The sequence below is a fragment of the Mustela erminea genome, chromosome 6, assembly GCF_009829155.1.
Source record: "Mustela erminea isolate mMusErm1 chromosome 6, mMusErm1.Pri, whole genome shotgun sequence".
In the NCBI taxonomy this organism is placed as follows: domain Eukaryota; kingdom Metazoa; phylum Chordata; class Mammalia; order Carnivora; family Mustelidae; genus Mustela; species Mustela erminea.
Window position 1 is genome coordinate 8,569,055 of NC_045619.1, and position 22,472 is coordinate 8,591,526.

General features: G+C 38.8%; 1 protein-coding gene across 5 annotated transcripts in view; it reads left to right on the plus strand.

Annotated features, from left to right (window-relative positions):
* ENTHD1 (ENTH domain containing 1) overlaps positions 1 to 22,472 on the plus strand; it is a 106,812-nt gene that overhangs the window by 9,933 nt on the left and 74,407 nt on the right. For 4 of the 5 annotated variants that reach the window (XR_004286601.1, XR_004286602.1, XM_032346206.1 and 1 more), the window contains exon 3: positions 12,932 to 13,174. Coding sequence is in view for 3 of the 5 variants with exons in the window: in XM_032346206.1 (XP_032202097.1) it covers positions 12,932 to 13,174 (243 nt within the window). In the remaining 2 variants the exon portion in view is untranslated. The remainder of the gene's footprint in view (positions 1 to 12,931; positions 13,175 to 22,472) is intronic. The other variant, XM_032346208.1, reaches the window with a different exon arrangement.

Consider the following 22,472-nt stretch of genomic DNA (forward strand, 5'->3'; position numbering starts at 1 on the left):
TAATGATGAAATTAGAGAAAATCTTCTTGGGTTTTGATCATGCTGTATTTCTTAATCTAGAAATTGTAAAGATATCAATTTCCATGGGGATTAAACTTATTATTAAAACTTAAAATAAAATACTAATTAAGATTTTGTCTCCCCAAGAATTAGGTTATAAAAAGGCATAATATTTTGGATGATAGTGAATGGGATGTAATCTTTTTGTTTTTTTGCTTTTTTAACTTTACGGAGTATTTTATCACTATACTAAGCACTTTTTTTTTTAAAAGATTTTATTTATTTATTTGACAGAGATCACAAGTAGGCAGAGAGGCAGGCAGAGAGAGAGGAAGGGAAGCAGGCTGCCTGCTGAGCAGAGAGCCCGACGCAGGACTTGATCCCAGGACCCTGAGATCATGACCTGAGCCGAAGGCAGCGGCTTAACACACTGAGCCACCCAGGTTCCCCTATACTAAGCACTTTAATGATTTTTTTAAGTGGAAAGAATGGATCAGCCCCTGCTCTAAAGAGTTTATTAATTATTTTGAGAGATAAAATAGATAAGCATGAAATTATAAACAAACATTTATGCATTTATACCATTTCTATGTATGGTATATTTAGATGTACAGTATATTTATGGTATAGTATATTTAGATATGTTTAAATTCACTATCATAAAAGCCTTTCAGATTTCCTAACAGTTGAGCTTAGTGTCAAAGAAGTAAGCACAGGTATACTACCTTAGATTTTATAAATACTCCTGTTGATTTGGTAGCACCAAGAGGACAAGAATATTACTTATTTTTATCTTTTATGCATTTATCTTTTTGGGTTTGTTTTCTAATGAGTGTAACATATTAGAATAGTAGCTCTTGGCATAATTTAATTTATACATAAACAAATGTATATATATATATATATAGAGAGAGAGAGAGAGATAGAGAGGGGGAGGGTAGATGCATGCACAAAAATTTATTACTGGTTGGGTATGCCGTCAAAATAATTTGGGAACCACTCGCTCTCAGGATAAAGTCAGGCCCCTTAGCATGTTCCCAACTGACTTTTCTACTCTTATTTTCTTAGTCTTCAATCTAACACATTGCATCTAGCATTACTGGTAGATTATTTGCTTCCACCTCTCTGCGCTGATGCTTAAGATGTTTCTTCTTCCTTGTAATAGTCGTTTCTTGCTATATGTTTGTTGAGTTCCTACTTAGTCATCAAATCCTAGCTCAGAGGTCTTTTCCTCTATATCTCCAATGATCTCCTCTTTTCCTCACTGGGCAGAATTAATTGCTGCAGTTCTTCATTAATAATATCAGTGTGTGTGTTTTTTACAGTATATCCATTTGATATATATGTGTATGTGTGTATGTATGTGTGTATACATATACATCTATATGTACAAATACATCCTTGACTAGATTCTGAGGGTATATGTCATATGACAATCATCTTTTTACAATCGGGCCTTGGTACATATTAGACATCAGTGAATTTTTATTGAGCAGAAGTCATAAAAAAGAGCGGGAGATTTGAGGTAAGAAATGCGATCATTGAAAAACTGCTCAGTAAGAATGATTTTGTTGGATCAGAAAAGAAAAAAAGAGAGTGAAGTTTATGCTGAGAAATTAATGGAAGAGAAATTGCAGTGATCCAAGTAGTCTGTAGCTGGATCCTACCTGAGATACAGGTTATCAAGAAGGGGCAAAGAAAAAAGATAAAGGCAGAACAAATTATAGAAAAAAGACCTTTTGTTTGTTTCCTTGATTGGTTTTTATCCTTTGCCTGGAGTACTCATCCCTAGTTACCTGCACTGCTTTTCCCACACACTTTAGATCTCTGCTGAGAAAGTCATCTTATTAGTGAGACCTTTTATATCTGCCCTATTTATGAAAAAATCAGTCCTACCCCACTCTTTGCACTGATATACCCTACCCACCTTCTGTTTTATTTTTCTTAGTAGCTTTTCTTATCTGACATTGGACATATTTTATTTTAGTATTTATTTGTTTTCTGTCTCTTCTTACCAGAATGTAAGTTTCACGAGGGCAGGGTTATTTTACGTCTGCTTTGTCCGTGTTCTATCTCCCAACATTACAAAGGTGCCTATCACACCATCCCTGCCCAGTGATTAATAGAAGTATTACAGTATTCTCCCCTTATCTGTGGTTTCAGTTTCCACAGTTTCAGTTACCTGTGGTCAGCCATGGTCCGGAAGCAGATGATCTACCTTCTGACCTATCATTCAGAAAGTTAGTAGTGGCCTAGTGTCATGACACTCTGCCCACGCGTTCATTTCATCTCAGCACGTAGACATTACCTCACATTACCACATGCAGAAAGATGAGGGGACAACAATAAAATATTTTGAGAGAGAGACCCCATTCATATAATTACTTTTATTACGGTATACTGTTATAATTGTTCTATTTTATTATTGTTGTTAATCTGTTACTGTGCTTAATTCATAAATTAAACTTCATCATAGGTATGCATGTGTACACAAAAAACCTCATATAGGGTTTAATACCCTCCACAGTTTCAGACTTCCAGTAGAGGTGTTGGAAAGTATTTCCCATAGCTAAGGGGAGGCAACCATACTATAGGGGGGAAAAGTTGAGAAAACAGTTCGGAAAACTTGGGGAAGAGGAGAATCTTGTTTTCAAATAGTTTGTTAGTTAACGTTTCGAATAATGTTCTCAGTATGGTTTTCCTCAACCTCCAGACAGCTTTTCAGATGAAGTAAGTTTAAAGCAGCCAGCCTAAATATCAAACTAAAAAAAATTTATGAAAAATACATGATTTTCACTGTTTCCAGGTCTTGGGGACACTCTGTATTATATTATAGTTTTAGGGTTTTTTAGGTTGACAGTTGAACACATTGCTTTAAATTTAGAGGTACTTTAACTGAAACAGTGCATGGATCTTAAATGTACAGTTTGATGAATGTTGGTAAGTATAACCAACTTCGAGATTGTTCGAGATAAAGAACATTTCCATCATTCCGGAAAGTTCCTTTATCCCCCTTTCTAGTCAATTCTCCCTCCTTCCCAGAAGCAACTGCCATTCTAATTTCTTCTACTACATAAATTAGTTGCGTATGTTCTTGAAATTCATTCAGATGGAAACATATGTGTTCTTTTGCCTCTGGCTCCTTTATCTCCACTAATGATTTTGAGACTTGGGCATGTTGTTGCATTTATCAGCAGTATGGTTCCTGTTTATTGGTGAGTCCTGATCCATTATATGAAGTCTGTTTGCCCATCTTCTGTTGATGGGCATTTGGTGTGTGTATATTTCTTGGCTATTATAAATAAAGCTATTATGAGCCTTCTTATGTAAGTCTTTTTGTTGCCATATATATTCAGTTCTGTTGGGCATATGCTTAGGAGTAGTATTTCTGGGTCATAGTGCAGGTGTATATTCAGCTAAAGTCTTTTAAAGTGGTTTTTACCATTTCGCACTCCCACCAGCAGTGTTTGAGAGTTTGTTGCTCCACATCCTTGCCAGTAGTTACATACTGTTATTCTTTTTTTTTTTTTTTAATTTAACCAATCTGATGGGTATATAGGGTTGTTTCAATCTCCATTTCCCTGAAGAGTTGTTGAGCACCTTTTTGTATAATTCGTGGACATATGAATGTCTTTTGCCTATTCAAGTGTTTTGCCTATTTTCAATTTTTATTTTTTGCTTATTTTTTATTTAATTTGTAGGGTTTCTTCATACATTTTGGATATGAGTCCTTTATCTGATATATGGATTACAAGTATTTTCTCCAAGTTTGTGGCTTGTCTTTTCACTTTCACTTTCTAAATGTCTTTTGGTGAAGTGCAGTGTGTTTTTTTCCTTTTATGGCTGATGCCTTTTGTGTCTTGTCCAAGAAACTTGCCTACCCTGAGGCCATGAAGGAATTCTCTTGTTTTCTTCCAGACATCTTACGGTTTTAGCTTGGTCTCTGATTGATCTAGAATTAACTTTTGTGTATATTGTGAGGTAGAAGTAAAGTTCATTCTTTTCCATGAGGTATCTAGTTGTTTGAATTATTAGACTTTAATAACAGAGCATTTTCATGTATGGTATCTCATTTGAGCCTTTCAGCATCTTAGAGGAATGAAAGTTATGTGTTATCTCTCTTACAGAGATGAGGAGCTAACACTCAGATTATTTAGGTAAGATTGCACAGCTAATTAATAACTGAACACGATTAAAGCTCATATATCCTAATACTGTTTAGTCCTATTCTATTATTACGCTACACAGCTTCTTCTAATTGAGTTTTTAAAAATATCTGAACAAAGTTTCACTAAGCTAATAGAGTGAATTTAATTAAAATTGTCTGAAAAATACCCAATTGAATGTTTTATACCATCAAATTATTTATTTATACAAATTATGGCATTCTTTTTATAAAACCAATTCAGGTTCTCAGAAATGTGTGCATTATAGATTTATGTACTTCTTTATTCTCAATTAGGTAAAGTCATGAGATTGTAGTTAATTTTGTTTAAATGGGCCATTTTATATGTACACACACTCATATTTAAATTAAAAGTAGATTTCTTTTAAAAGGTATATTTTAGGGACGCCTGGGTGGCTCAGTGGGTTAAAAGCCTCTGCCTTCGGCTCAGGTCATGATCTCAGGGTCCTGGGATCAAGCCCCACATGGGTCTCCCTGTTCAGTGGGGAGTTAGCTTCTCCCTCTCCCCCTACTGCTCCTTCTCTCTCTCTTGCTCATGCTCTCTCTCAAATAAAATACATAAAATCTATTTTAAAAAAGTAATGTTAAGCAGTTTTACTAGAAGTAACATAGTGTGCACTGGTGACATTGGTGCCATTTTATTTTTTCACTGTCACTATCAGTCATCTAATTTGAGGAATTCGATGCTTCACACTTCTATCCATGGCTGATTTTGTACAGGCTGTCTCTCTGCCTCCAGAATTGGCCCTTCCCAATCACCTACCCATTTGCTCAGTGAAATAATGTCTTAGAGTAGGAAGTAAGCCTGGTGAGCCAGAGTTAATACAAACTAAAATGTAAACAGCAAAGACTCTAGACAATGTGATTCATTTATAAATTTATAGATTTTACATTTGTATATTTACATATATTTTGAGGAGGAGGAGGTTGTTTTTCGAGTTCAGGTTCTCACAGAAGGGGAGAAGACACCAGGTTTAGAGAAAGGGTTTAGAGAAAGAGGGAATGCGGGCAAGTAGGAGGAAAAAAGGAATGACTGGAATTTCCCTTTCAAGGCGACTGTACTAAATTACAAAGAGCCCGGCTATCTGGAAAGTGAGTTCAAGAAAAAAAATATTTAAAAGTATAAAAGAGTTTTTTAGATGTTGGCTGGCTGCTTTAAGACTAAAACCGAACTAACTGAAATCTGAGGATATTTCTTGTTTTACAGAAGGGACAGAACAGGGGCTGGAGGGTGAGATAGGCCGTTCCCAGGCATGTGGGATAGTGGCTAAGCACTGTGGACAGACTCTAGCTTCCCAATGCATCAGACTTGATTTTCTCTCTCTAGCTGTCAGACAGCAGTCGTCAGAATTCTCTAACCATCAGACCCACTTGGATGGATAAGGGTGGGTGGATTCATTACTGCAAGGTAGATGTGCTCGTCTTCCGAGAGGTGGGTTAACACAAGGCTGCTGAACAAACGTGGTCTCTTGTAACAAACATTCTTAAGAGTTTTGATAAACAGATGAATTTCCTTTAAGCAAACGTATAGGCTTTGGGTCATCATAGCCTGTTCTGTTACTGTTACAAGTTACTTAAGAGTTATGTTACTGTGAGGTCAAACAAAACCTTTCTACCTGAAACAGTTGAATATTTTGGATCACCTTTTGCTCCTTTGAACAAATATAGTCATTGGTCATCATGACAGCAAGAGACAAACCACGAAATTTATTTAAACTTAAATACGGTAGTCCAGCCAGTCCTCCCACGTTCCACTTAATATGTTGTACACACATGGATAACAGAGGACAGTAAACAAACAAGGGAGAATAACCAGTTTAGCACTTCGGGGCTGTGTCAACACATTCTTTTCTCAAGGTTCTTATCAAACAAAAAAACTTACATTTGTATGCTAAATTCAGTCAAAGAAATTGGAGTCTATATTATGGTCTTTCTATAGAGCCAGTCTCTACCTTCTAGCTTATTATTGACTTTATGACTTTGGGAAAGATTTTGTCCCCCTAAACTTACTTTTCTCATCTGTAAAATGGACTTCGTGAGGACTGGAGAGAATGTCTGAAAGTCAGGAACCTAGTGAGTCATCAGTCAATATTGGCTAATACTGTTAGTCCTTGGCGTATTTTTATTTTTATTACTTTTATTTCCTGCAGTGTATGTTCATGCCCAAATAACGCAACCATTCACGAGGAAGGGCTTTGCCAGCTGCCCTGTTTCCACAGTTCTGCCCATCCAGTGCACCTGTCCACACACCTGTCGAAGCACGCAGCTGTCTGACCCAAGTACTTGTCAGTCCCTTCATTGCACTGCCGGGTTTGGAGGGTTGAGGTGACTTTATTGATATCCCTGTTTCTTCACCCAGTTTGGTGGAATGCCAAATAAATGTTTGCTGGCTGAACAGCTGACTAGTGGTCCAAAGAAGGGATTGGTACCTTTTTTTGTGTGTGGGGGGGGAGATTGATAGTTTTAAGAGCTCATTATCCTAAATGTTCTGTTTTTCTACATATAGGTTTATTTTTATTTACCCTACTTGGTCTTTGGAGATCATTTTTTTTTTAATTTTATTTATTTATTTGACAGTGAGATCACAAGTAGGCAGAGAGGCAGGAAGAGAGAGAGGAGGAAGCAGGCTCCCTGCTGAGCAGAGAGCCTGATGTGGGGCTCGATCCCAGGACCCTGAGACCATGACCTGAGCCAAAGGCAGAGGCTTAACCCACCCAGGTGCCCCTGGAGATCATTTTTGATGTGAGGATTGATGTCTTTTCTGTAAAATTCCTAGCCCCCTTTTGCTCTGAATGTTGCCTTTTTGTGATTACCATAATTTTCTTCTTTTGAAACTTCTTCTAAGTGAATACTGGGCCTTGCAATCTGTGTTTATGACTTTTAATTAATCTTTTTAATCTTGTTGCCTCTCTTGATTGTATTTTGGAAGAATTCCTTAATACCATTCTTCAATTACCAACTCGTCTTCAGTTTCTCTTCAACTGTTAAATTCTGGAGTTTTTCTCAGATGTTGAGGGTTTTTTTCTTTTTAATCCCACTGACAACAGTTTTCATTTCTAGGATTTTTAACTGGCTCTTTTCATATCCATCTGTTTTTACTTCCTTTCTGCCTGTTTTTGTTTTGGTTCATAATCTCATATTTCTGGTTGTGGATATGATCCCTGTATTAATCTCTCTTAATCGCATTTACTTAAAAATCTTTGTTTGGGGGCACCTGGGTGGCTCAGGTGGTTAAGTATCTGACTCTTGATTTCAGCTCAGGTCATGGATATCAGGGTCCTGAGATCAAGCCCCACATAGGGCTTGCCCTGGGTGTGGCACCTGCTTGGGAGTTTGTCCCCCTCCTCCGTCTGCCCCTCCCCCCGCCCCCGCTTCACACATACGTGCTCTTTCTCTTTCTCTCTCTCAGATAAACTAACTAAATTAATTATACATGAAAATAAAAATCTTCATTTACGATTCTAAAGTCTTCTAACGAATCTAGAATATTGCTTATAGAATCCTGTGAAGCGCTGATTTCATTTGCAGTGAAGTTGTGTTTTGATTGCTGCTTTTATCAGCCATCTTTCTTAAGCATTAGATGTTTTTAAAAAACTATTTTGGAATTTGAGTTTTCTGTCTTCTTTTGACTGGGACATTCTTCCTCCTCAATCTGTGTTCGCCCCTTTATGTTGGTTTTCAGTTCTTGCCCCCCACGTCCCTAGAACCTCCAGGACAGCCCTTACTGAGGCAGCTCAGGGCTCGTGCCCTGTGACAGAACCGGAGTGTCTTGGATGCGGTCGTTGAGGTGGCGGGTGGCTCGGTGTAGTTCCCAGCCTTAAGGCTGCTCACGTGTCTTCTAGCTTCTAGATCACAGCCGCAGATACGTGACAACCCAGGAAGCAGTTAGCAGCTGGGTTTTTTCCCCTTCTTTTTCTTTTCTTCTCAGCCTTCTCTCACAAACATGGATGCTCCCCAGTGAGACCAGCTCTGGTTCCCTAACGCCTGAGGAGCGGAACCGGGTCAAGAGCCCAGCAGCCCTGTGGCTTCAGCCCTGGTGATCGCCTTTTCATTCCTCGTACATTTCTGGTTTGTGGAGGTTTTTACCTTGTTTGTGAGGCCGGCGATGTCTCTCACTGCTGTGTGTTTGGAGCGGAGCACAGGGGTACTTCGAAACATGAACTGACTGTGCCAACTTGACTGAAGGTTTTTAAACTTGAAAATGACACTGTTGGGGCTACTGCTCCCCGCCCTCCCCACCCTACCTTCACGCTCACCTGCAGAGACATTGTGGAGGATACAGGAGAAGGGAGACTGGAGATAAGTAAATAATTCAGAACTCCGCAGGCAAGAAAAGAGCAGTGCCTGAACTAAACTAAGGGCGATGGAGCGCAGAGGATGGATGTAGAAGTTGCTAGTTGCTCCCATCAGCCGACACGGGTTCCCGGGCGTGGGAGGTGAATGTTCACAGTTTGGGTTTAGAATAGACGTAAAATTCATTGAGAAAGGAATCTAAGAAGAAGAGTAGGGGTTGCCTGGTGGCTCAGTGGGTTAAAGCCTCTGCCATCGGCTCAGGTCATAATCTCGGGTCCTGGGATCGAGCCCCGCATCGGGCTCTCTGCTCAGCAGGGAGCCTGCTTCCTCCTCTCTCTGCCTGCCTCTCTGCCTACTTGTGATCTCTCTCTCTATCTCTGTCTCTGTCAAATAAATAAATAAATCTTTAAAAAAAAAGAGTAAATTTTGGTTGGTTAGTGGGTCAGGTATGGAGGAAGGGGAGTTAAGATATTTTATGACCACAGTTTTAGGCGTAATACAGGTTTTTCTAGAAGTCTGCCGTGTTCCTTTGCTGCTGTCACATCTCATTGCTCAACATCTCTGCATTTACTCTATTTCCAGATCTCTTTACATGCTGCTCATTTGTGTGTTTACAGGTGCACTTCCTCTGCATTTGGGACATTTTTTTCTCAGCGTGTTCCTTCATTTATTTAATAGACATTTCCGAAGTAACTCTTAAGCAGGTATAATTCTGGCCTTCATGGATGTCATGCTGTAATGGAGGAAAAAGACACTTATCAAATCAATAAGAATTGCAGCATGTGGAAGTGCTGTAGGAGAGCAGGGCAGGGATTGGAGAGTGTGCAGGGCAAGTGGGGAAGGGCTTGCGATCCCTCAGCAGGAGGTGAAGTCCGAGCTGAGCTGCTCGCTCTGCCTGAAGGGCTGCAGGCCTGGCCTTTTCTTGCTGAGCGAGATGCCTGTGATCCCACTGTCCAACTGTCCGTCCCTGCACCACAGCTCCGTGTTTAGCTCCTTACTGTGCTTTACTTCCTTCAGAGCATGTATTTGTATCTGAAATTTTCTTGTTTGGAGATTTTGTCTTTTTTTCTCTCACTCATGTTTCTAGAACAATTCCTGCAACTTAAGTGTTGAAAAAATGATCAAATGACCGCCGAGGTGAATAAGTACATTTCCTTGGCTTTTGGTTTGGCACAGAGTTGCTCTAGTGATTTGTATGTCCCGGTCCTTTGTGTGATTGAGAAGCCTCCTCAGGTTGGCTTTCTGTCCGTTCATTTTTCTGTTCTCTTGACTGTCCCCTCAGTCCACTGGGCCCTTCTGATGGCGGTTGCCAGTGGGAGCGTGCCACCCTCTGGCCAAGGGGACAGGCATGTGACTTTCAAGTTGAGCCGAGCCTAGTCATTCTCCTGGATTTTTCCAATTTGAATGAAGGAAGAGGGAGGCTTCTCAGATGGCAGAGTGTGAGGCATGAACCTGGAACTCTCTGTGGCCATGTCCACATTCAGGTGGAGGAAGCCGGTCTGCAAGAGGAGATAAGGAAAGCATTATGCAGAGGGAGGAAGGGACGGGGGATGGGGGGGGGGAAGTCCTGGGCGTTCTCCATACTTGAAGCCCAGTGGCAACCCCTGGTTTTCCCATGGCCTGTTCAGTTGGAGTTTCCGTCACTTATAACCTAAAGATCCCTGATTTCCTAATTAAAATAGAATATAGCTTTATTTTTACTTTACCCTTCACGTCAATAACAAGCTTTACGTCTTGGTGTATCTTTGGGTATTGATCTGTTTCGTAGTTTGGTTTCTCATTTCAGAGACTCCATGTCTCCCTCTCTCTGTCGATCTCTCTCCCTCTCCCTCCCACATTCTTCCCCCCTGTCTCTTTCTCTCTTTCAGACACAGAGCCGTGACTTCCTACATGTGTTCTATTCCCCAATTCCGTTCTGGTGCTAGGTCGCTCCTTTCCTTTCAGAAACATATTGCTTAGCAGCAAGGAGATACCATCTTTTTGGTACTAATTGTTATTTTTTACTCATCCTTGAAGCACATTTATTGGGGTTTTAGATTTTTTTCACTTTCAACTTTGGTGCTTTAGAACAGCTGGGTTTCTACTGTCCAGCATCTCAATGGTGGTGGGGGAGTAGCCATGGCCATGCACAGCCTTGAGAATGAAGCAAACCACTGTGGCAGGCTGTCACCTGCTCCCTTAGGAAAAAGCCCTCATGTTTCAGGGAGAAGTGCTTCGTCATTGTGGCTGGCTTTCTGCTTGATGTACCTGCTTGGACCTTTGAACTTTTGTAGCTGCTTTCAAGTCCCACCAGTTCATGCAGACTCCGACTGAAATAATCCACATCTGTCCCATAATTTCTAGTTCTGACCTCTTGTAATTAAGGGTGTTGCAAGAAACTTTTTCAGGCCAGGCACCTTTCTCAGGCAGCTACACTATAAATTGGCACTCGATACCTTTCATCCATCTGGTTCCATTTGCGTTATGTCAGGGAGAAAATGGAGACTTTTTGGTAATTTGTTCCTTATCGATTTTTTTACTCAGCAAAGATTTATTGAGTAGCTCCTATGTGCCAATCATTCTCCCAGACACTGGAGATACTGGGTGAATGAGGCTCTCTGCCCTCATGGAGCTTGTAGGTGAGGAAACAAACAGTAAACAAGTAAATAAATGTGTATATATTATTATGTGTATATATATAATTATTATTATGTGTATATACAAACGTATATATGTACACACACACACAATAGCAGGTGGTGATAAAATGGGTAAGGGAATAGAGAGTGATGGGAATGGGGCTATTTTGGATAGGGTAGGCAGAAGTAAGGCTTCTCTGAGGAGGTGACATTTGAGTAGAGACTTGAATGTATTAGGGACCTAGCCATGCAGAGTCCCTGGCAGAAGCAACAGCTAACACACAGCTTGAAGGAGACAGAGAGCCTGGTGTGACAGCAGAATAAGGCAGTCTGGGTGGTTCAGCTGGAGGAGAGAGAGGAAGCAACAAGGAGATGAGTTTTTGTGAAGTTAGAAATGGAAAAACAAGTTTTCCACCCCTTCCCCCAAACTAAGCTGCGGCAGTTTCAAGGGAGTAGTGGTGTCTGGCATGTTGTCCCCAAGGGCTGACAGTCACAGCAGGCTTCTATCAGGCGACAAGGAGTGGTAACCCAAAACCCTGCAGGATTTTTTTGTTTATGGAGTATAGATTCCTCAAAGGAAGTTAAGGGCGTCAAGAAGGATACTCTTCACAGCAGTTATAAAGGAAGTTTGGAAGGAGGAAGTGACTAAGAAATGAGACTGAGAGTAGATAAAATAATCTTGGGAAAGATGGCAACTTAAGCAAAGGTTTCTAACACCGTTGTAGCAGTCCTTAATGAAATGACTGGCAGAGAACATGTTGGCCGGTTTTGTCAAAAGCACCCTCCATTTGACTATTTCTCATTACTTCCCCTGCTAGTAAGTTATAGTTGGATATATTAATATTTCAATTCACCACGCTTAGAGCCCAAAATGAACACAGTAGTGGGTCTTTAAGGACTTGTCATTTTACTCCTGGAGGAAGGCTTGGGAAAACGTGAGATGTTCTATTATGAGTTGGTCCCAAGATGTGGAGAGGGAAGTGGTTTTCCTTTATCATTTTTCAGGGGAAGGGATTGAGATTAGTAATAATAATACTATATATTTGAATGAGTATTCTTTTGTATCTGTGATTTACACTGAGCAGATATGCTTCTACTGGTTTTCACATCAAAAACTCAAGCCCATACAGACCACCTAACATATCAGAGTCACACAGTTGGTTAAGGACAGTATTGTCATTAGGATTCTGGTCTTAGACTATGCTCTGGCACTCTATTAATGGCATCAAGTTGTTTTAATAAGATGTTTTGTCAAAGAAAATCTAATTGTCCTCCCTACTCTTGTCCCACCCTAATGTCCTCCTTTAAGGTAGCCAATATTAACAATGCGTGGGGACACTGCTGGCCATCTGCCTGCCTATCCATCATCCATCCACCCGTGTATTTCTCTATCTACTTCTCTCTCCTTGTATACATATATAATGATTGATTTTCCCGTGTGCTTTACTGATTCGACTCATAACCATGCATGTTACTTTAAATCTTTAGCCAATGTCATTGTCCTATATCTAGATCTAATTCATTCCTCTTCTTTTATACCTACATTGTTTGGTTTATTGCAGAGAATGAATTGTTTTTAAAAGGAAATATATTTAGAGTGAAAAATGTCATGTCAATAAGTGATAGGATTTCATCACACATTTAGGTACTTCTTAAGGTGTAAGAAAAGGAGTACTTATTGACAACTCCAATGAAACTTAGGTTTCCCTTTGACTTGTTACAGATTTTTTCTGCTTTGCTACACTGTTTACATTTTTCCCTAATTTTCTTTAGAATAGAAATTAATTGTAACTTCAGTGAATATTTTCCTATACCAATTCAATGTATTTTTCAGGGTATTATATCCGGGAGAAGTCTAAGCAAGTCATAACATTGCTGATGGATGAACAGTTGCTGCACAGAGAGAGGGAAGTAGCATGTCGGACAAGACGGCGTACCTCCTACTCTATGACATTTCCTAAAAGATTACCTGGTACAGCTAACTCACCAACAGCATGTGCTTCCGCCCACACACCAGAAACTCCTGCCTCAGAGAAGAAACGTAAGCTTCTTAAGGTTGCAAGGCTACGTAATAAAAGTACGTATACTGAACACAGACCTACAATGTAGTAGGTATCATTTAAGAACAATTAAAAAATATAAAACATTAGGTTTTCATGCTGAAATATTAATACTATATTAGTACTCTTACTACTATGTTAGACATTGTACTGTACAAAACAGAGATGAAGAGTAATAGTAGAAAATTTTGTGATTATTTTTGGAATACAGGTTATCTGGGTTTCCAAAAAAGTGGGATTTTTGAGCTTAAATGTTATTAAAGTAGTGATGCTTACTTGGCATCATGATTCATTTTAAGATTTTCATTATAACTAGAATGTGAGACTCGGGGTCTGGGTATTGTGCATTTTGTGCTGTTTGATCCTACATTTGCTTAAAGGTGCCTCAGAATTCTGAAAGTGTCTAAAACTCCTACAGGATGACAGTGCCTCATAGTACATACATTTTAAATATGAACTGAACTTTTTAAAAAAGGAATTTCTTTGTAGCGTTACAGAAATCAGTAGGGAGATACAATTATCTTTCCTATTAAATTTGCTAAAAAGTAAAGGAATGTCAACGGACTCTGTCTTCTCCGGTACAAATCCTGTTGTGAAGTTTTGTATGAGGAATGGACAGTTTGAGGAAGCAAAAAACATTAAAGAAATGTGACTTGGATCCTTGTCCCTTGAAAGGAACTAAACCTCATGCTGTAAGTGAGAGACACAGCAGGAGTAATGTAGAGTTAAAAGTATTTTCAGAGGCTGGCCTGCTAGCTTTATCCTGCGACTCTATTAAGGAAGATCCTGAAAGAGCTACAGGTGTTCAGTTCGAACAGATGTTCCAAATGTCAGTTAAATCTGGAAATTAAGAATGTTCATAGTAATACCAACATGGAAGAATCCTAAAAATCACTAAAGTACTTTTCTGACTCGGTCAGGGGTTCTCAAATGTTCTCTCACTTTGTGCTTGTGTGGACAGAGGAGACGGAAAGACAGTAAAAGACAGTAAATGCCATCTACATGCTTCTAAATGTAGTGGAACCTCTTTCTTGAGGGCGGCCATTTTATTTTGAAATAAATCTCCAGGAATGATAAGAGACCCGTTCTGAAATTTTCTCACGGAAGCCTTCAGTTCAAACTACTACAGAAGAGGGTTACAGAGTAAAATCACCAACTATGAACTGGCCCAGAGTTTCTTCACTCCTTTTGCAACTGCTCTGTTGCCTTTCTTATTCTCCCTCCACTGCTTTTGTCTCTTCCTTTCTCTTTCATTATAAACTTATATTTATGGAATTTATTTGAAGTTTGAATTTATTGGAAGGTACTGAGCAAAAATTTGGAGCTATAACAGTGAGTAGACCATAGTCCCTTTCATCATGGAGCAAATATTCTAGGGATAGAGACATATACTAACCACACACAAACAAAATAGAGTGAGGGAAGGCCTTTTGGAGGAGGAGACCCAAATGAAGTGAGGGGACAGTCCATCCGTATCTGGGGTGTTCCAGGCAAAGGCAACTCCATGTGTAATCTGGGGCGAGCTTGGTGAACTTACTGTAAACTTAGGAAATGAATCTTTAAATTGCCAAAGAAGTAGCTTAGCTCTGAGCCATTTTTATGATTCATACAAGGAAATTGAGTTTATTGCTTTATAGTCACTGCTTTTTTTTTTTTTTAACCCCAAATGATATTCTCTAGCTTTATGACACATCTTGTTCACTAAACTGAGCTTGGAATGACTTTTGACTACTTTTAAAAAGTCAGTCTACCTTCAAATGAAGTTTTGCTGCAGTTCATTTTTTTTCATATTACGAACATGTATTGAATACTTATTATATGCCAGACACTGTTCTAGGACTGGTAACCAAATTGGATGTATTTCTGCTCTCTTAGAAGTTATTGGGGTGCCTGGGTGGCTCAGTGGGTTAAGCCTCTGCCTTCAGCTTGGGTCATGATCTTAGGGTCTTGGGATCTAGCCCCGCATCGGACTTTCTGCTTGGCAGGGAGCCTGCTTCTTCCCCTCACTCTCCCTGCCTCTCTGACTACTTGTGATCTCTGTCAAAACAAATTTTTTTAAATTTAAAAAATGAAGTTATATCTAGTGACGGCTTTCAGCCTGTTTAAAAAAAAATGTTCAAAAGGAATTTTGGTGAATGATGGCATCACCAAAATGAATTGTAGTTTAAGAGTACTATTTAAAAGTGAATAGTGAATGTTTGGATGTAAAAACTTAGTGTGTTAGAAATCTGTTAAATTATTTAAAAACTTCATTTATCCACCACTAGGTATAGATGCACATAAACATACTAGATACATAGATGTGTGTGTTTGTGTTCAAAAAAGAGTAATTGTATTAAGCTTAGCAAACTAACTGTTTCCACATGGGCATTTGAATATGAAGCTGTATTTCTTTTTTTTTTCAAAGATTTTATTTGTTTATTTGACAGAGATCACAAGTAGGCAGAGAAGCCAGCAGAGAGAGAGAGAGGAGGAAGCAGGCTCTCTGCTGAGCAGAGAACCCGATGTGGGACCCGATCCCAGGACCCTGAGATCATGACCTGAGCCGAAGGCAGAGGCTTTAACCCACTGAGCCACCCAGGCGCCCCTGTATTTTTTTTTTTTTTTTAAGATTAACTTATTTATTTTAGAGAGAGAGTGTGAGTATGAACACAGGGGGAGGGCCAGAAGGAGAGAGTCTTCAAGCAAACTCCCCGCTGAGCACGGAGCCCGACCTGGGCCTGGATTTCACAACCCATGAGATCATGACCTGAGCTGCAACTAAGAGTTAAGTAGTTAGCTGACTCAGCTGCCCAGGTGCCCCAGAAGCTGTATTTTAAAAGAAGAAAGGAAACTGACAATTTGGTGTATATGTTTTGGTGTATATGTTTTGGGGGTGCTGAGGGAGATAAGAAGATGAAGTGGGGGAGCATTAATAGTGGGACAGAAGTAGCTGATGAAAACTCAGAGATAGATGAATCAGTTAGAATTCAGTGTTCTCAGAAGTGATAGTAGAAGAGGCCACCAAAAATGTTAACAGCTTACACAAAATGGGGTTTTTTTCTCTCTTCTAAAAATAATCCAGAGCTAGATATTCTAGGACTGATATGGCTCTTTGTGATGTCAGGGACCCAGAGGTCTTTCTGTCTTGTTGCTCCAGAGAGGCTGAAAAATGTAATTTTTATCCTGGACAGCCATGTGCCCTGATTAAAGTTAGAGGATCTATCATTAAGGAAGGAGAGAATAAATATATGGGAAATTCAATAGTCCCTACTGTAGAGGTAAAGAAAAGAAGAAACTAATTAATCATGTTAATGCATGGTTGTCAGACTAAATGGAATAGAACACATAAATTTGAATATGTTGAAAATGTGGACAGGTCATTGAGAGTTCATAAAGGACATAACGAAGAGTATTTGGAGATTTCACTTCGGTACCACCGGCAACTAGGAACCACTGTAGGCCTTGGAGAACAGAAGGGGTGTTTAGCTTAGTCACAGAACTTTGCTTTCTTATTACTGAAAACAGCTGTTGGTGGAAGATAATTCTTATTGCTTTGTGTAGAAATGAAGGCCATACGAATTGGAGAGAAGCTCTGTAAGAGACAGTTGTTTTCAATCCAGCATCCTGCTCTAGGGTTATTGAAATGAGGGAAAGGTAATGTGTAAAGATAGAATATGGAGAGGAAATGGGGTAAGCAGATGATGTATTGGAGAAGAAAGAGAAATTGAAAGCGACTAACATTTCAGTTAGAGAGGCAAGTGATGGTATTACACAGGTGCATTTCCATCAGGAGGTATTTAAAGACATCTCTAAATTATTTAGTTATATTGAAATGTAAAGTTGAATCATTGCTAGAAATCTGATTCCCAGGCTTTAGGATCTAGAGCTGAAACAGCTGTGCCTAGCTTCTTTGTGGTAAATTAGCAAGGGGAAATAGGTGCTTTGGAGAAGGTGTTATGCACACATTACTACCTCTATCCCCTTTTTTTCTATTCCTACATGTTTTCTCCAAGTTTTGATTGTGGTAGGTGGCTTGGAAAGTTTTTGTTTAGGTATTTTATTGCTTGAAGGAAGAGATGGACTGAATGATAATCATTGTTTGATGTACATGTACTCTCGCTGCAAATTCATCTCCGTGATGCCATCATTCACCAAAACTCCCTTTGAACATCATTTTTAAAAAACAGACTGAGAGCTACCACTGGGCATAACCTCCAAGAGAACAGAAATACAAGAAAAACCCTATGTGCACAGTTAAAACTCTTGCTTCTCGGAGCTGTAAGCATCAGTCATGCCCTTACCTTAGAGGTGATAACGATAAAAAGCTGTCACCAGAGACACTGCTTACAACCAGACCAGCAAAGCATTAATTACCTCTGTTGGTCATCTGATCTTCCATAAAAAGCTTCCATTTTCACACTGGTACTATACTTTGCAATGGAACTTTACTTCTATTAGAGAAGGATTACTTTGGTCTATGTTAAATGTAGTAGCACTCTATGTCATGGAAATGTTTCCCAAAAATCTTGTGTATTTCCTGTTGGACCAAAAGTAGAACTTCAAAGTAGTAATGATTTTATAAGCACAAACTCCAGTGTTAATGTTACTTCCTACGGTGAACCTTGTACTAACAGAGTTGATGTGAAGTCACACTTGGTGGCCATATCCCACGCAGTCTAGATGGCAGGGCTCATGGCACAGACGACAGTTCCTACTAAAACAGCTGCACTGATGAATGTCAAGCAGTGATTTTTTTCAACTTAAACAAGTATACAATAAAGAAAATAACAAAACAACAGTAGCTTCCATCTCTATCACCCTAACCCAACTGCCATTAACACCTTAGAATACTCACTTCCAGTCTGGCTCTTTTCCTTCTTCTTTTTATTTTATTTTTAAGTTATCTCTACACCAAATGGGGGGCCCAGACTCACAACCCCAAGATCAAGAGATCAAGAGTCACATGCTTTACCAACTGAGCCAGCCAAGTGCCCTTATTTATTTTCTTTTATTTTTGTTTCAGAAAAAAATCACTCTATTCTTGTAAAAACAATGCAGGCTCAAAAACACTAATGAATCAATATTTCTCAATGTCTTCACTCAGAAATAGCCATAACTCATGTCAGATGAGCATAAATTCTAGGCATCTTTCTGTACATATATACATATAGAAAATGGATAACTGGAGAGAACTTATTTTTATAAAAATGGCATTGTACTAGATGTATTTTTTTTTTTTTACTAAAAGGTATTTTAGGTCTACTTCTAGTGATGAGACTTACGAGGGATTCCAAGAAACTCATTTATTGCATAGTAACCAAAGACTAAATGATGAACCATTGCAACATTTCTGGCCTCGTTGGGGGTATGGGAAATCTCCACAGATCTTACCTTCCAAAAATTTCAATTAATTAATTAATTTAATTAAGTAAATAAGAACAGGACAGGTGAGCAAGAGTCAGAGTGACTTGGAGCTGGTGCCTGAAGGCCCTGCAGGTGTCTTTCAGGCTTGAATTGTTTAAGGGCACTGGTCAATAGTTAAGAAAATGGTTTGGGACCTGACTTGAACATTGAAAGGAAAGCCTGGGTTTGTTGTGCTGAACCAGACACTCCAGGTGGGACTGAGTGATTCAAGGCAGTTTTCTCTGCAAGAATAAAGACCAGTTCACAAGTTAGGTTCATAGGATTCCCTCCAATTAAAATCAGGCAGTGAGCTCATAATCTATATCACCAACCCAGGAAAAAATGAGTAGCCCCCCAAAGATTGTTGATAGTAGAGAGGCCAGATACATGACATAGAATAGCTACGCATTTAAATATCTAAATAAACAAAGGATTAATCACGGTATTGATATGGAGAGGTAATACATGTGTCAGAGAGAGGTATATAGAAAATCTCTACTTCTCAATTTTGTTGTAAACCTAAAATTGCTCTGAAAAATAAAATCTTAAAAAGACATACATACAAGCAAAAGTGTCAAACTGGATTGATCCTTCTCTAAATTAATCGAGTTATTCAAATGTCAGTTTTATATGCCATTGCCTGGCTCCTTGGGCCAAACCAAACTCTAAAAATTAAAACTATTTTACTTAAAAACAAACAAAAAACATCAGGGGAGCCTGGGTGGCTCAGTTGGTTAAACGGCTGCCTTTTACTCAGGTCACAATCCCAGGGTCCCGTAATCAAGCCCTACATTGGACTTCCCTGCTCAGCTTCTCCCTCTGTCGCTTCCCTGCTTGTGTTCTCTCTTGCAAATAAATAAATAAAATCTTTGGAAAAAAGATTATTAGGCATGCATATATTAACTTGAAAAATGGACACTTACAGAAATGAGAAAAACCATTGAAATAAAAAAACTTAATTTAGTGAACCAGAAGATCTGTCCAAAGGCAGAGGAAAACAGAAAAACAGTGTTAAGACATAGAGGACACATCTGCAGGGGAATGGCTGTTACCCTGCCAGTGACCTCTCCTCTTCAGCTACTGTGGAGGCCAGATGACAATGATACAGCATTTTCAAAGTGCTCAGAGAAAATAACAGCCTGTGATTATGTACCCAGCAAAACTGTCATTCAGAGATAAGGGTGAAATAGTCACTTACAGATAATAAAAAAACCCAAGAGCTTACCACCAGGAGACCTTCATTAAAGGATATACTTGAAAAAGAAGGAAAATTATTCCAGAAGAATGGTTGGAAATGCAAGAGGGAGTGACTAACAAGTAATAAACTTGTATGTAAAATGAACACTTTCTGTTTAAAGTAGTAATGTCTAACTTTTGGGTTTGAAAAACAGACAAAAATAGTGGGTACCCGTGGTCTGTAGGTTGGAAGTGAGTCTACAGAATTCAGTGTTATAAGATCCTTATATTTTTTGAGAGAGGGGTAAGGATATTGTTTGACCTTCAGCTTTTTTTTTTTTTTTAAGATTGTATTTATTTGTCAGAGACAGAGAGCACAAGCAGGAGCAATGGCAGGCAGAGGGAGAAGCAGTGTTCCCCCTGAGCAAGGAGCCACATGCAGGAGTTGATTCTAGGACCCTGGGATCGTGACTTGAGCCGAAGGCAGACTTTTAACCAACTGAGCCACCAAGGTGTCCCAACCGTCGACTTGTTAAAGTAAATGTGCATGATAAACTTGAAAGGTTTAACACCAAAAGAAGAGAAATAGAGTGCATAAATTCCAAAGTGGTGAAAAAATAGAATGAGAAAATGAAAGTTTATAAAGAGGAAGAAGCAGTGCTCGCTTCGGCAGCACATATACTAAAATATAAAGAGGAAGAAGCAGAGGGGCACCTGGGTGACTCAGTCAGTTAAGCATCTGCCTTCGCTAAGGTCATGATATCAGGGTGCTGGGATCGAGCCCTGCATTGGGCTCCCTACTCGGCAAGGAGGTTGCTTCTCCCTCTCCCTCTGCCTGCCACTTCCCCTGCTTGTGTATGTGCACTCTCTTTCTCTTTCTCAGTCAAATAAATAAGACTTTAAAAAAAAAAAAGAGCAAGAAGCATAGATAAAATGGGATAGATGGAAATAAAAAAGGTAAAATGGTATAAATAAGTCCAAATATATTAATAATCATAAATATCAGTGGATTAAACTCATCTTAAGGCAGAGATTATCAAATTGAGGAAAAAGAAATCCAGATATATGCTGTGCACCTAAGTCCACATAAAGGTTAAAAGCAAATGGGTAGAAAAAGATAAACCAGACATATACTAAAGAAAATTGGTATAACTATATTATATCAGATAAGGTAGAATTTAAAGCCAAAAGCATTATTAAGGACAACGATAACAGGCTTAAATCCCCAGGAAGATAGAACACTTCTAAATGTGAGTATACCGAATAAAGTAACTTCAAAGTATATGGAGCAAAAAAATGGTAGAACTACAGGAAGAGATTGAAACATATCCCATTATAGTAATGACTTTAAAGTCTCTCTCTGATAAATCAAGTGAATAAAACATCTTTTTAAAATATGGATTTTATAATTGATATTATAAAGAAAGTCTTAACATTTCAAAGAATCTATGTTACACAAATTCCTTTTTCTAGAAAAAATGCAATTCAGTTTGAATTTTTAAAATGTAAATTAAAGTTTTTCAGACACTTCAGTGTGGAAGTATTCCTTTTGGCATCAGGTAGGAAAAATGTTCCCATTCTCCTTGCTTCAGCTTTGTGCTATCCCTAGCCGTCACAATAAAATAAGTAAGAGAAATTAAAAGTAAAAGTATAGAAATGGAGGCAAAATGTCTTTGCAGATAATAGGATCTTCCTATAGAAAACTTGAAAGGATCTACAGACATATTAGAAATAGAGTTTTAGCAATATGGCTGGCTATAAGCTCAAAATGTGTAAATCAAGTTATATTTTTATGTACCAGCACAAAACAGTAAACATTTTTAAAATACCATTTATAATAATAAAAAAAATCACTATCTACTTAGGGATAAATCTTTAAAAAAACTATACAGGACCCGTACACTGAAAATTATAATACTTAACTGAAATACATTAAAGATGACCTATATAAATAGAATGATATTCATGTTTGTTTATTGAAATATACGAAGATGTAAATACCAATTCTCTCCAAATTATACAAATTTAGTGGAGGTTTTTCCTCAGGCTTGGTACTATTGATATTTTAAGTCAGATAATTTTTTGTTGTGGGGGCTGTGGAGGATACTTAGCTTTATCCCTGGCCTCTACCCACCAGATGCTATTAGTACAGCTCCCTACCTGTTGTAAGATCCAAAACTGTCTGCAGATATTGTCAGATGTTTCCTGAGGGCCACAACTGCCCCCAGTTTGAGGACCACTGATCAGTGCAATTATAATCAAAATCCAAAGAGGATCTTAATTTGGGCTGATTCCCAAATTTATCTGGAAGTATCTAAAGGTCAAGAATATCCAAAACATTCCTGAAGAAGGATAAGTTGGAGGGCTTGCCTTTCTGGGTGACAGGACTAAAGCAAGAGTCGTCATGACAGTGTGGTATGGATGGAGGCATAGGCACGTGGGCCAGTGGAACAAACCTGTAGAGCCCAGCAAACAGACTGTGCAACTAGGTTATCTTAGTATATGACAGAAGCGGTGCCCCACACTGGTGGGGAGAGGATGAACTGCTTCATAAATAATGCTGGGGCAGTTATTTATTCATATTGAAAAAAAGTAAAATTGGGTCTCTACTTCATATGCAAAAAAACAAATTCTAGAGGAATTAAAGACTTAAAGGAAAAAAAAAGATGTCGAAGTGTTTTGAAGAAAATAAAGGGGAATATCTTTTTTACATTGGGATAGGGAAGGATTTCTTAAACATAACTGAAAAAGTGC